Source organism: Anthonomus grandis, chromosome 17, assembly GCF_022605725.1.
Source record: "Anthonomus grandis grandis chromosome 17, icAntGran1.3, whole genome shotgun sequence".
Lineage (NCBI taxonomy): Eukaryota > Metazoa > Arthropoda > Insecta > Coleoptera > Curculionidae > Anthonomus > Anthonomus grandis.
The window spans coordinates 8,325,043-8,339,315 of record NC_065562.1 but is presented as its reverse complement, the minus strand read 5'-3'; the positions used below and the strand labels follow the sequence as shown (position 1 = coordinate 8,339,315).

Below are 14,273 nucleotides of genomic sequence, written 5' to 3'. Positions count from 1 at the left end.
GGTCGTTTTTTATACAATTAGGATAAAATTTGAATGCAAGTTGGGGATCTATAAATGATTTCGTAGATCCAGAATCAATTAAGATTTTGATGTTATGTTCCGGAAAGGTGACATACGGTAACTCGCTTACGCTATTTGTATTAAAAGACAAGATCGGTGGGGCTATGTTTGAGGGTTGACTTGATCGACATTTGGAAAATTTTCATAATTCTCTTCAAAATAGTCGTTCGGTTCCTCTTCTTCGTAGTATTCGTTTTGTGGGTCATTTTGGAAATTTTGTTCATAGTAATCTTCATCGCTATATGAATGAGGGTGCAAATTACCTGAAGGGTTAAGTTGTGTATTGTAAATCTCTTCAACAATAGGTTTTGGCCTATTTTGTTGATTTTGGTAATTATTATTTCTATAGTTAGAAGTAGAAGGGCGATTTGTATTATTAGTACAAACAGACATGGGGGTAGGCTTGGGGAATTGCCTATTGGGATTTGGTTTAAAGACATTTTGTTGTCTACCAAAAACTTCCGAGTTTGTTGGCAAACGGGGTTGTTTATAATTCGGGTTAGGTCTTATATCAACTGGGCCTGTTGGGAAAAATCTATTGTTATTGTTATGACTATAATTATTTACATTATGTCTGTTAGGGTTTGTGTCTCTGTGAGTCTGGTAGTTAGGTTTTTGTTGAAATTTCTGTTTGTTTTGTGTTTGTGTATTATGCACATAATTACTTTGAAAATACTTTGTATTGTTCTCTTGCAAAACGAACTGTATGGCTTCGGCTAGATCTACCGGCCGCATGCAACGTATGGTATTGCCAAGTGGCTCTCTTAGTCCGGATATGAAAGTAGTTAAGGCTAATTTTTTATACATATCCCTCTTTATAGGGGCAGCTTGAGCATTTTCATGAGCATCAACATAACTGCACAAAAGATTTAGGATTTCTAATACTCTATCATAGAAATTCTGCGGAGACTCATTGCCTTGTTGTCTTAACATTACTAAATCTCTATTTAAGCAAGTTTCATCTCTACGGTCAGCGAAATTTCTATATAGGGTATTTTTTAGATCGTCCCAAGTGGAGACATTTTGAACATTGACTACTAATTTTGCATTTCCCGCTAATTTACCTATCAAGCTATTTAAAATATAAATATTCTGAAAATTTGCGGGGTTGTTAGCATCGTAAAACGTATCAATAATTGATTTGCAAATTGCCAAATATCTATTCAGCTCTGATGGGTTACCATCAAAATTCGGCACACAATTTAAAAATTCTGGTTTAAATTGCGCCATTTTATTTTCTGAATTTATTTTATGACTAGTTTCTTTTTCTAAGTCTTTAAAAATTAATTTTTCAATTTCTTTAATATTAGAAAGATTTTCTTTCAATTGATCTAAATCAATAGTTAACTTATTATTTAACGCTTCCTCAATTATAGAAGCGGAGGCAGAGCTAGTTGAAGGTTCTATTCTAAGGCTTTCAAGTGCGTTGCTTAATTCATTAATCGACATTAGCAAAATACAGTTGCACTAAACAAAAAATCGACTTACATGAATATTATGACTGCGTTTCTAGCCATCTATGAAGTAGCGAACTCTAGGGTGGCGATTGTAGTCCAATCCAAGGTCCAACTCCTCGTGAAACTGGTCAATGTAGTACCAATCTCCCAATTTTTGCGAAACAGTTCACACAAAGGTCACGATGTCCTCAGTTAACCGCACGCACTTAACTTGTGGTCTTAGCGAATATTTCGATGTCCTTTCGAAGCACTCTCGACCGTTCGATTGCCAATCAATCGTTGAATGAAAAGCCAATATTCGATATATCAGCTTTTGGCAATCCTACCGACTGCGCCAATTAAAAATCGTGTTTTCGATTTTATGTTTTTAAAAAATTATTTATTAGGCTACACAGCCAACATGTAAGTTTAGAATACAAAAATATATCAAAAATCAAATTAACATAGATCTTAGTTACAACAACTCTAAACTCTGACTAACTGTAAAAGCAATGGTAATACTAATATAACAAAGGCATAAAAATAATAAGTAAGCAATATACAAAATGCATCGTAAACAATATGCATGGTAAAGGGGTGTATAACTCACTTGTCATAAAATAGAAAAAAACCATGCAACCAACCATGCTCACCTAATGGGTTTGCCAATCCCTCACTATACATTAAGAGAAAACTCTTTTTTGTTCAACAATAAAAATATTTTTAACTACTTGCCACTAGCCTTGAGAGAACTTATTAACTATAGCAAGTTAAGATTTGTTGTCAAAAAAATATTTTTTGACCCCAAATGATTTCAAAACTTTAAAAACCAAATGATTCCATTTGGTTTTTACAGTATTGATGAAAATTTAGCACACATATTTTGACCAATTTTAGTTATTTCTACTTTATTGCTTGTGATATTTAAATGTTTTATATATGCTAACATTTAAATTTTTTGTCAACTTATTTATTTTTTATGTGTTACCATCTGCTGGTTCACAGGGCTAGTGGCCTGCTAGGACAAATAAATTTGTTTGACTCTAAATTTAGTACTTTCAAGCAAACACTAAAACAAATTTTCTAAATTATTCTTTTGTCAATTATAGTTGTATTAGTAATTTGTGGCTGTGTTAAATGATTTACTTTATTTACTGTGATTTTGTTTTATATTAAAAGATATTGTGTGTGATACTTTTTACTAAATTTGGATGTAACTTATTATGTTTTTATAACTACAACATAAATGGATTTGGTTGATAAATAAATAAATATTTAATTTCTGTTCATTTTTCCTAGTACTCACTTAAACCTCTAATGAATTATTGATGATTGATCAAGTAACTATCAGGATACATATAAATAATAAGTATGCAATAAAATTTAATTTATGTAAAAGAACTTGATCAATCAACAAATAATTATAAATAAAAAAATATATAAAGCCATATGGTTTTAAAAAAAAAAATCCCTAAATACAGATTCTAGCTTGGCATCAAGAATTGACTGCATATTAGTAAATATCTTTAACTCAATAATCTCAAACCAGTCAAATCATACACAGTATTATTAAAATTAATAGCTAAAATTAAGCAAATCTTACCTTGAGTTGTGAGAACTGAGCAAAGCACTTAGTGATTTTCGGCAGCGGTGGTGAATATTATTGAATATTCTTTCATCTCTGGCTCTTGAGTGTTTGGTAAAACGACCATATAGCTGAAGTAAAGATATATCCAATATCTTTAAAGGGAAACGGAAGCTTAGAGGTCATAACCTACCTGTCGGCTCCGGATGTTTAAAACCAAATTTCGTCTTTTTGCACCAGTGAAAATATCATTTTGTTCTGTCGAAGAAAAACTCCAATTATCGCTATTTTGACCGAATGTTGTATAATCGGTCGAATTTGAAGAGGATATTGAATAACCATCATCGGAACTCTCGTCTTCAGATGTTAAAGACGCCATGTTTATGTTTGGAGTTTGTTTTTATTTGATTTTTATTTTGCTTTTAAATGATGTGGGATCGGTTGCCTATAAGGGAAACAAGTGAAGTGTCATGTGTCATCTGTCAATGGATTTAGGGTAGGTATACAGGCAAGATCTATGAGCACATTATGCAGTGACTCACGCTAAGACTTCCTTACATGAAAATGTGAGATAGTGGTGCGGAAAAAACTGAAACTCTCATTGGTTTCATTTGACTGCGCATGTAATGTAGTAGTTTCCTTGATACCAAGCATCTTACAGATGTTCTGGAACAATGTGGATTAAAAATATCTCTCTTAGCTCGAATATAGCTCCACAGGATAGGTAAATCGATTCCTTCAATATAGCGTCGGCGATAGTAAAGGTTTCCTGCTTTGGAAGAGGCTATGCCTCAACCCATTTGCTGAAGTCCATTACCACTACGATGAAATTATTTCCTCTTCTGAATCAGGAAATGGCCGCCGGCCTTGTGTCCTTTTGGAAAAGAACACCAGCTGGGTCTTCCTGGGGTTGACCTCCAATCTCCAGCGATCCATCCAGGGGTGGAGTGAATTGAGGTGTATTTGAATCCTAATTTTCATGTGCTCTTTGTTAGGAGAGGTGGTGAGGATTGCGGTGTCATCGGCGTATTGGGGTATTGTGTTATGTTGGGACGGGGGTAGATCACGCATAAAAATATTAAACAAGAGGAAACCTTGGGGAACACCTGCTCTTATTGGGTGGGGAGTAGAAACAAAACCGTTAGCACAAACAAAATGCAAAAAAGAAGCGGACAAGCTTTACAAGACACTCGGGAAAACGGGGCATCGACTAGTTTATGCAATAAACCGTCGTGCCATATTTTGTCGAAGGCTTTACTTATGTCCAGATAAACAGCCCCGGTGTGCAATTCACGGTTTGCTCCGGAGAGAATGTGGAAAGCAAGCCGGGTCGTTTGATGGGTGGTGGAGTGTTGGATGGATGGTGTGGTTCTAAAACCTAATTGACCATCAGGGATTATTTAGTGCCTGTTGCAGAACGTGGTAAGCGTGGTAGAGTAAGCTTTAAATATAAGCAAGATTATCGTTTAAGAACTCTTTATGCGGTTCTTAACGTACTTCATTTGAGTAAAGGTATAAAAGGCAGTGAATAATAAAAAGCATTTTTAAGTAGATTATTAGTATGTTTTGTAATTATTATAGATTTCCTAATAATTAATGTTTTAAGATGCACATTTTTTACATTTTGCATAATTTTAATATATTAAACACATTGCAGGCAGAGAGGAGTGGCAGCATTCCAACAGGCCAGCATTGCTAAACAGGGAGACCATCTGGTACACAGATGGCTCCAGAATGAATAACAGAGCTGGCTCAGGGCTTTGAGGTGGGATCCCATATACTAGTAGGGCATACTCGCTGGGGAAGCACGCCACTGTCTTCCAGGTCGAAAATTCGCTGTATTGAAATGCGGACAGGAAATCCTAAGCTGCGGACACCGCAATACAGTCGTATCAGTATGATCGGACAGCAGAGCTGCCATTAAGTTCTGGCCGTAAAGGTAAGCTCCAAGCTCGTACTAGAGTGCATAAAAGTGCTGGAAAAACTGGTGCAGGTTGGCTGCAGGGTTCAGCTATGTGGATAACGAGGAAGCGGAATTCCTTGCCACACTGGGATCTGCGAATGTGCCGATGGGAACCAATAATCGGTATTGCCAAATGCGTAGCGGTCGCGTCAATGACGGGTCTGCTGGGCAAGTAGACCCATCGAAGATTGAGTCCCCTGGTATGAGACAGGCCAAAGCGCACATAGGTGGGCTCTCTGCCTGTCTCACCAAAAAGCTAGTGACAGGTTTTTCAACACGTTGACTGCCAGGGTTTTTTTCGATCGACAGCCCGCGTCCTGTCGCCTAACGGAATACTCGATTTGACGTAAATTAACGTCATGGGCTACTGGTAAAATATAAGGCTACTAGTACTTCAATAACCAAACGATTATTAGAATTGTTCAAAGTTTTGTGAGACGCCCAGACATTAGCTGAAACAAAGTCTTGGGTAACACCTTCACTGCACCGAGCGACTATAGGTAAGTCCTTCGGACCAGACAGCCTTATCGATTTTTCTATGGCCATTGGGCTCTACTAATCCCCGGTGGGGCATGACGGGTCCATCAGGTCCAGATCTATATGCACAACTGCCTCTGGCAGCCCACTGTTTAACAAATTAAATTTTCAATTTCAAACGTAAATCACTTTTACATCATTTTTATTTTATATTACATCACATTGTATATACAAGGTTCCGACTTCTTTAAAAAAACTAATCTACCTAATGTCTTTATTCTTGTTTAAAAAAAATATTTGAATTTGAAAATATGAAGATTCTAGCATTTCACACACACTTCACATTCAATTTTATTTAGGTTTATTTCTGAAATCCCGTATTCTACATTTATGTTGACGGTTCTTTCTAGATATGCTGTTATGCAAGTATCAGTATTTACTTGTGAAAAGATCAGTTTAATCAGTTTTTAACAGTTTACAAAAACACTGAAATGAGACATTTTTCAACCAAAAAGGAAAGAAAAAAGACAGAACTCTACAAAAATGGAATGTAAACAAAGCCGTTTGACACGATGACATTTCGCGCATGACCCAAGAACTCATGCTTGCGCTGTTGCAATTCCAAATTTTTTGAAAGCGGTTTTTAGGAATAGAGATGTTAATAATTTTTTTTTGGTTTAAAGATGTTATCTTTGCTCTTCCAATAGGTTATACCTATTTCTATATATTCTATATTTCTATATTTTTTACTTTAAATCCAAAATCCAACACAAATAAGTTAAATTAACATTATTATGTGTGGTAATATATAGCTGAAAATTTCCTCTTTTAAAAATGTGTGTAAATTTGACAACAGAGGATTGGTAAACATTTTTGTAAACAAAACACCTTCTTACCCCTGAGCACATGTTAAACTCAAACAAAGTTGTGGTATACCGATTATAATCTTTTAATATTCTAATACGACTAAATTTATAATAAAATTAAAAGGAACACGACCCGACTTACAATTTTATCAGGAGATACTTATTTTTAAAAGTATCTACTAACTGTTATTAATACTTTTTTCATAGCATATGCTCATACTTTAATTTAAGTAACCATTAGGAGATGCTTTTCCTTATCAACTAACACAAGCAGCATTAGCATCTTCTTAAATTTTATTGATACAAGCATATACAGTGAAATCTCCCATTAGCGGACATTGACGGTACCAAGTTTATTGTCCGCTAATAGGAAGTGTCCGCTAATAAGAAAACCTAAATATGTAAATGTATTTACATAATTTTTATTAACTAACATATGTTTTATTTATAACATAATTTTTGTTAACTAACATGTATTGATGAAAATTAAAAGTATAAACAAACATAGGTACATTGCTACCTTAAATACCAGAAAAAGAAAACTGAAATTTAAAATCCCTAAAAATTTGTTGCAAATTTCAGATCTTATACCTTAAAAAAGTCAGATATTTTTGCCTGCTACTTCTTTTTCATTTTTTCCTGAAAAAGGCAGGTTTGAAAATGCGATTCGATATTTTTAAGGTGTTCAAAAGCGACAAAATCATTTTTTGTAAATTTTTTTAGATCATCAACACATTTTAATGCATTGGCATAAGAATTCACAGTACTCAAAGCTTCTTCCCTTTCTTCCTCTTCTTCCTTTTCTTCACTATCACTTTCCAGCAAAATTGTATTTTGTACCTCATCAGCAATGGTTTCTAGACCTCCTTCAAATGTTTCCTCCGTATGAAGTTCTAGGTCCAATATAATAAAGTCATTATGTAATGCCTTAGAAATTTGGCCAACTTCCTGACAGTTTTTCCAGAATTCCGCTAAAGTTGCCAAAGGTAAGTCATCTTCTGGATCGCAGTCTTCTGCTCGAGTATCTCCTTGAGGTGATTTTTGGAAACCAGCTTTGACAAAACAATTTTGTATAGTGCGTGGGGTAACCTTATTCCAGGCGTTCTTAATAAAATATAATGCCTCCAAAATGTTAATCGATTTTGATAAATCTGAAGCAGACGATACATCATCCGTTTTTGATAAGATGTGCTTTAAAATCTGGCTTTTATAAAATAATTTAAAATTTTGTATTATACCTTGGTCCATGGTTTGACATACAGAAGTTGTGTTGGGAGGTAAAAAAAGTATTTTAATATTTTTAAAGTTAAGTTCTTTTGGGTGTGAACCGGCATTATCAAGAAAAAGTAAAATTTTTTGTTTTTGACAACCCATTCTTTTATCGATATCCAAAAGCCAGTCTGTCATGATAATTCTCGTCATCCAAGCTTTTTCATTTGATGTCCATGTAGCCGGCAAACTCTTAAGTGGTAAATTTTTTAAGGCTCGTGGGCGCGCATAACCAAAAGCTTTTCTTTGTCACCAGCCATATTGGCGCAAAATAGTATTGTTAATCGTTCTTTGGACATTTTGTCCCCTGTGCACTTCTCACCTTTAAACATTAAAGTTTTATCTGGCAAAGCTCTAAAAAATAAACCGCTCTCATCTGCGTTATAGATGTCCTCTGGCCTATATCCTAGCAACATTCCTGGTAGCCTCTCTAAGAACTGATTCACATCTTCTTGGTTTACATCTGCCGACTCCCCTGAGATGCACTTAAAGCTTATATTATACCTTCTTCTCCACTTATTCAGCCAACCATCAGATGCGCTGAAATTGCGATGCCCCAATTCAATTGCTACTTCTTTCGCCTTCGTTTTTATTAGGGGCCCTGAGATGGGAATTTTTTGATTTCTTGCGCGGGCAAACCACTCAAAACAAACTCGGTCTATTTGGGCAGCTTCACCTTTCAATTTTGCTGATTTCTGATCTAAATTTTCTCCCGATTGCCATTGTCTTCGAATAATTTCTTCATTTTTTACAATCTCCGCCGCTTGACTTTTACTTATATTAAACCTAGAATAATATGTACATTGTGATCACAAAATACAAAAATTAAAATCCTACACCCATACCTTTCTCCCAGTTTACGGACATTTAAACTTTCCTGTTCTGCAATATTTACAACCTCCATTTTTTGCCTCAGCGTTAAAAAGTTTCTAACGGGCGCCATGTCACCTGCTTCAATTACAAGACGGTACTAAAACAATACATACGTGGATACTAAAGTGGCGTGATTTTTTTCCTGGAGTACCGTAACGGTCATTTTTGTCCGCTTTCGAAGATCCGTGTCCGTTGTTGGGGAATTTTGCGCGTTTTGGGGTTGAACATTTTTGTCCTTGTCCGTCCGACAGAGCGTCCGCTAATGAGAATTTATTTTATAGGAAATTGTTCTTTAAAATCTCGTGACAAAAAATACTGTCCATTAATAGGACATGTCCAGTATTGAGAGCTGTCCGCTAAGAGGAATTTCACTGTACTTCTAAAAATAGTGCTATAGGGTAATTCCGGGAGAGATGGCCCGCCAGGTGAGATGGCTCTTTCTAATATTTCCTAAATATATTTGATTTACGGCACTGTAGCTTTAGACACATCCTATTCAACGTGCTGTATATGTCGTGATCCAGGTTTGCGGTTTTTTTCTACACTTTAAGGTAATAAAAATATTTTACAAGCATTAAAAATATTTAACCTTAAAAGTAATGTATAGTTTTTTTTTAAAAAATTTTGTTTTTTTTTCAAGTTTTTGTTACTCCTTTTGGGTTTGTACATTTTTGAGGATTTGTTAATGCACCCGTACCTCTAAAATTTAATAAATCTTAGGAAATATTTAGTGGGTCATCTCACACCCTGACTTTTGGGATAGATGGCCCAACTACTAAATGGGTTAGTTGGCCCATGGGCCATCTATCCCGGAAAAAAAAATAATTTTTTTGTTTAATCCTTACAAAAATCTATGTCTAAAATTGGCATTTAAGTATACAAGTTCAGTGCAAAGAGGAAACTGGACTGAAGATTTAGTCAATGCTGCAGAAGCTGTCAGAAATGGTGTTATGGGTATCAGAGAGGCATGCCGTAATTTTAACAACATTCCACCACCAACATTTCGCAGGCGCTTCAAAAACAATGATTTTCAGAAACGAGCTCTTGGTCCACCTTGTGTTCTTGGTATCGAAAATGAGAAAAAAATTAAGATGGAATGCCCCCTGGCTCCACTGTTTATATGAATGAAAAATCAGCTTACATTAACACTGATATAATGTTTGCTTGGCTAAAAAATCAATTTATACCACGTAAACCGCAAGGAAAAGTTCTACTGGATGGGCATGCTAGCCATTGCAGCTCATCAGAGATGCTTGAATACGCTGATGAACATGGTGTTATTCCTCTTTGCCTGCCTAGTCATACTACACAGTTTCTCCAACCTTTAGATAGATGTTTTTTTAAGAGCCTTAAGGCTTTCTTTAATAATGCTTGAATTGACGAAACAGTGGGCTGCCAAGGCAGTTGTGCATATAGGTCTCCTGATGGACCTGTCATGCCCCACCGGGGTTTACCAGAGCCCAACGCCCTTAGAGAAACCTATAAGGCTCTCTGGTCTGAAGGACTTAAAGTCGCTCGGTACACTGAAAGTGTTACCCAAGTATTTGAACCTGGCGCGCGTGAGTGCTGGGCACTCCCCGACTACATGGTCAACGGTTTCATCCTCCTCACAGCACCATCGGCATTCCGGGTTGTCCGCAATACCGATAGTATGGAGATGGCTTCTTAAGTGCCAGTGACCGGTTAAAAGACCTGTCACTAGCCGAATTTCGCGTCTTTTTAGGCGTAGTAGATTTTTGGTGAGAAAGGCAGAGGGCCCACCTATGTGCGCTTTGGCCTGTCTCATACCAGGGGACTCAGTTCATCTTCGGTGGGTCCACTTGTCCAGCAGACCCTTCATTGATGCGACCGCAACGCATTTGGCGATACCAACTATAGGTTCCGGCCCCATCGGCACATTCGCGGATCCCAGTCTGGCAAGAGAGTCCGCTTGTTCATTACCTGCATGGCCTGCATGGCCAGGTATCCAGACGAGCTGGACCCTGCATCCAACCTGTACCAGTTTTTTCAGGAAGTTTCAGTTTTTTAATAATGCTTGCAACACATTTATTAGAACAAATCCAACTAGGAAAATTGACCGGTTACAATTTGGCCAGCTGCTATCTAAGGCGTGGTCAAAAGCTGCAAAAGTTGAGCATGCTGTATCTGCTTTTAGGTCAACAGGTGTTTGTCCCTTTAATCCTTCAGCTATACCAGATTACGCATATTTGGGATCTGAAGAGGAAATGATAAATTTGGGTAAGTCCCTCTATCAAACGTATTTTTATTTATTTATAAAAAAAAATCATTTTTAGATAATACGGCAACAGTTAATAATGATGCAAATAGAGTTAATAATGATGAAAATCAAATGCCAAAACAAGAACAAGCAATACCATCCACGTCAACGTCAGGCTTGAATAACATACCATCGGAACGTGATGAAGATCAAAATCAGGACGCACCCGGAACACTGTTAAACAAATTTTCGCCTGTTCCAAGCACATCAGCTAATATTGAAAATGCACGAAAAAGAGCAAAACAGGTAGCTTGCGTCCTAACATCTCCGGAAATTATTCAAAAACAACGATTATAAACAAGCAAAAACAAAAAAATAATGATGATGGGTCAATTGATTCATGTATAAATTAAACCTAACCACACAAAAACCAAGAGCGAAAAAACTTAAATTAAATAAAGACGACTCATCCACAGATACTGACACATCAGACGACTATGTTTCCGAATCTGAGGATTGCTCACAAGAAGATGTGGCGAGATATACAAACTCACAACTAAAACTGATGACTGGATTCAATGTATTCACTCCACAAGGTGGTTCCATGAAAGCTGCTCTAAATATTTGAATCTCTGTGACCTATGTGGAAAAATTTTATCAAAAAAGCGATGTTAAATTAAGTTTTGTCAATGGGCCGTCTCACCCAGTATGGGTGAGCCAACTAACCCATAGCACCTGGGAGAGTTGGCCCATTCAGCTTATTTTTTTAAAACTGTTTGTAGAGCTAGATTTTTTAGTTTTTCTTTAAATGTTACTTTTGACGTTAACTGAAATAAATGCTTATGTTAAATCTCTTTTCTTTGGTTTGATTAACTTTTGGGTTTTCATTTTATGTCATTTTTTAAAAAAGTGAGCCAACTATCCCAGACTTACCCTAAGTATAAGCTAGTCTTTATGAATACCACTCATTAATTTTTTTATAAATTTGCAGCAGTACACACAAAATCACATTGACTATTTTTTTAAATTCTTATACTACAAATAAAGTGAAAACAGATCACTAGTGACAGTACTCAAATACGTTTCAGTGAAAATTTCAATACTCTTGATGCAGAAATGCGATCAAAACTAGCACTTTATTGCAGAGCGCATAGATCGACGTTTTTCGCCTTAGGTTATACCAATATATTATGAAATAATTAAAAATATTAACGACTAAATAATATATTTAAAGTCTCGAATTACGTTTATTGCACTTAAGAACTTACGAGGACGTTACATAATATTAGAATTTTAATTTTTCTGCTAACATGGCGGGCATGGGGGACCGCAACAAGGAGGCGGACAACAGGGGTACGGACACGGACATGGGCAAGGTTTTGGAGCCACCATTGGGACGTAATAGAGAATACTAGGAGCGCACGGTTGGGCCAAGGGTGCAATTGTAACAGCAGGTGGTGGGGTGCACGGTACGCATGCTACTCCTGTTAGTGGACGACAACAGTCCGCCATTCCTGTCCTTTTAGTATAACTTTTGAATTTTCACTAATAATTTTGAAGATTTTTGGGCCGAAAGAGGAGATAATTTTTATGTTTTTTTGACGTTTATTTTTCAATTAATATTGCTTTGGATACTAATGACAATACAACAATGTACCAGCTACTGGTACTTTGATAGATATTAACGGTATTTTTGAAGTTATTTCAAAATTTTTTGTGTAAATTAGCAATCAAAATGCCAAACTGGGATCCACCGCCACCTCCTTTCTGCCCTTGCGCTCCTGCTATGGCTTCTCCATGCTACCAGATACCATATCCTTATCCAGCTATGATGGGAGAAATAAAATATGTGCTAAGGCGCGTGTGTCCGCCATGTGGAGGCGTGGAGATTCCATTGCCTGACTATAATCCACCCAACGTGAGTATACTCATATAATATAGTATGTTCCAATTTTTTGCATTATATTATTGTGATTAAACTTCCTTGAAACGGTTTTCATTATTTAAATATGTATGGGGTTTGCATATTAACCAGTAAAAAAAATTAGACAACTGGGACTCTTCTTCTCTTATCTAATCATCTAAAGTCGTTCAGATTCTTTTAACTGGGCTGGTGTTATTTATGTTATTTATCTTTTCTCTAATAACATATATACTGAGTTACAAAAAATGCATCACCTACTTGCCTGACTCTTCTGCCCATCATGAGCCCACAGGTATAATCGAGATTCCTCAAAATACCCGATCCTATTTCATTCTCTGTCCGAGCTTGTTAAGGAAGAGTCTGATTTATCAGAATATTTCCTTTCGTCTACTTCAATTTTTTTTTACTATTTACTGTGGGATCAAGAATCCCAGTTGTTATACACTGAAACAAAATGCGTAAAAACGTCTTAAAAACATTTTTTTTAGTGCGATTGGACCTGTAATCCTGGACCAAAAACATCGTGAGGAAAGAATATCGAAGCTTTGTGGTCGTCGATTTAAGAATTCTAAACTGATATATTGATTTTAATATAATAAAACGTGTTGTCTCTAAGGCATTTTGGTTTTATTCAATAGAATTATTCAGAACTCACAAGTTTAATTTATGTTGTCTTATAGACCCGAAAACTATAAAAAGGTATTAAAGCCAAAAAACTTATACTCTAATGCTCAAAGAGTAAAATCATTGCCCAAATCACACTCTCATTATTAGAATGCTATAGTGAATACCTTCAATCAGGTTGGTTACGTTCATACCCTCGTGATATACTTGATACACGTTGATATATTAAATGAGCAGTTACTTGAAACAGCATTAGCTATTTTGAATTCAATTACAATTTGTTGCAGGTACCACGCTATTTACGACATTCTTAATTCCAGATCACTAACAGCTACAGAAAATAGTATATACCCTTGTAAAAAAGTAATTTAGCAGTTTGTAAAGAACAATTAGAAACAGTCATAATCAACATACAAATTCGATTAATGAGGAAAAATTAGGTAGCAGGTAGGTATACCATTTAAAATCTACAGGACTTAATGGCCTACACAAATTTTCGTTAAAGAAACCGTGGTTAAAAAACACTCTTGATAAATTAACAATGTCTCTTGATAATATAGATGAGACTAGATGCACCACTTATGCTTTGTTTTCTTACAAGAGATCAACATGTCTTCTGCCTAAAGACAAGATCTTATAAAATATCGTCCAATTGCCTACTAACCAACACTGCAAGATACTAATCTCCTGTATTGTCCAGAAGAGTACGAACACTGTCACCACAATAATATAGTTGCAGATGAGTAGGAAGGTTGTTCTAAAAATATCATGAAATGTTAGACCATGATTTACTTTTTGAGTGTTAAATATTGATAAATAAAAGTATTCGTTTAATAATTATCGCAACCAAAGGAAAAGAAATACATAAAGAATGACGAACAGATCTTAATAACCGATATGTTTAAAGGAAAAATAAAGCATCTACCCAAAAGAAAAATAAATTGGCCTATAGAATCTTACAACGAGTCAATATAATTT

General features: G+C 35.8%; 2 protein-coding genes and 2 long non-coding RNA genes across 9 annotated transcripts in view; 2 read left to right on the top strand and 2 right to left on the bottom strand.

Annotated features, from left to right (window-relative positions):
• The window catches only part of LOC126746141 (DDB1- and CUL4-associated factor 15), a 56,229-nt gene extending 52,714 nt beyond the window's left edge, over positions 1-3,515 (bottom strand). For 3 of the 5 annotated variants that reach the window (XM_050454263.1, XM_050454265.1, XM_050454266.1), the window contains exons 1-2: positions 3,275-3,514; positions 3,100-3,212 (exon numbers count right to left, since the gene is read on the bottom strand). In XM_050454263.1, the coding sequence (XP_050310220.1) occupies positions 3,100-3,212; positions 3,275-3,460 (299 nt within the window). In that variant the 5' untranslated portion in view covers positions 3,461-3,514. Of the gene's footprint in view, positions 1-3,099; positions 3,213-3,274 lie in introns of all 5 variants that reach the window. The other 2 variants (XR_007663800.1, XM_050454264.1) reach the window with 1 other exon arrangement.
• A 1,135-nt stretch (positions 3,516-4,650) lies between these two features.
• LOC126746208 (uncharacterized) lies at positions 4,651-11,601 on the top strand. Of its 2 annotated transcripts, XR_007663831.1 has the most exons (3): positions 4,651-5,020; positions 10,583-10,767; positions 10,824-11,601. XR_007663831.1 is itself a non-coding variant. In XM_050454365.1 (2 exons), the coding sequence occupies exons 1-2, from the start codon at positions 10,293-10,295 to the stop codon at positions 11,102-11,104; spliced, it is 756 nt and encodes a 251-aa protein (XP_050310322.1). In that variant the 3' UTR covers positions 11,105-11,601. The 2 variants fall into 2 exon arrangements, 1 of the variants encoding a protein (XP_050310322.1); XM_050454365.1 differs by lacking the exon at positions 4,651-5,020 and having other exon boundaries at positions 10,293-10,767.
• Positions 8,401-10,209, bottom strand: LOC126746210 (uncharacterized). Its single transcript, XR_007663833.1, has 2 exons — positions 8,502-10,209; positions 8,401-8,442 (listed from the first exon to the last, which is right to left on the bottom strand). It is a non-coding gene; the product is annotated as an uncharacterized LOC126746210 (long non-coding RNA).
• Positions 11,602-11,875: 274 nt separating the features above from the next.
• On the top strand, positions 11,876-13,284 carry LOC126746209 (uncharacterized). Its single transcript, XR_007663832.1, has 2 exons — positions 11,876-12,665; positions 13,160-13,284. It is a non-coding gene; the product is annotated as an uncharacterized LOC126746209 (long non-coding RNA).
• The last annotated feature ends 989 nt before the right edge of the window (positions 13,285-14,273 follow it).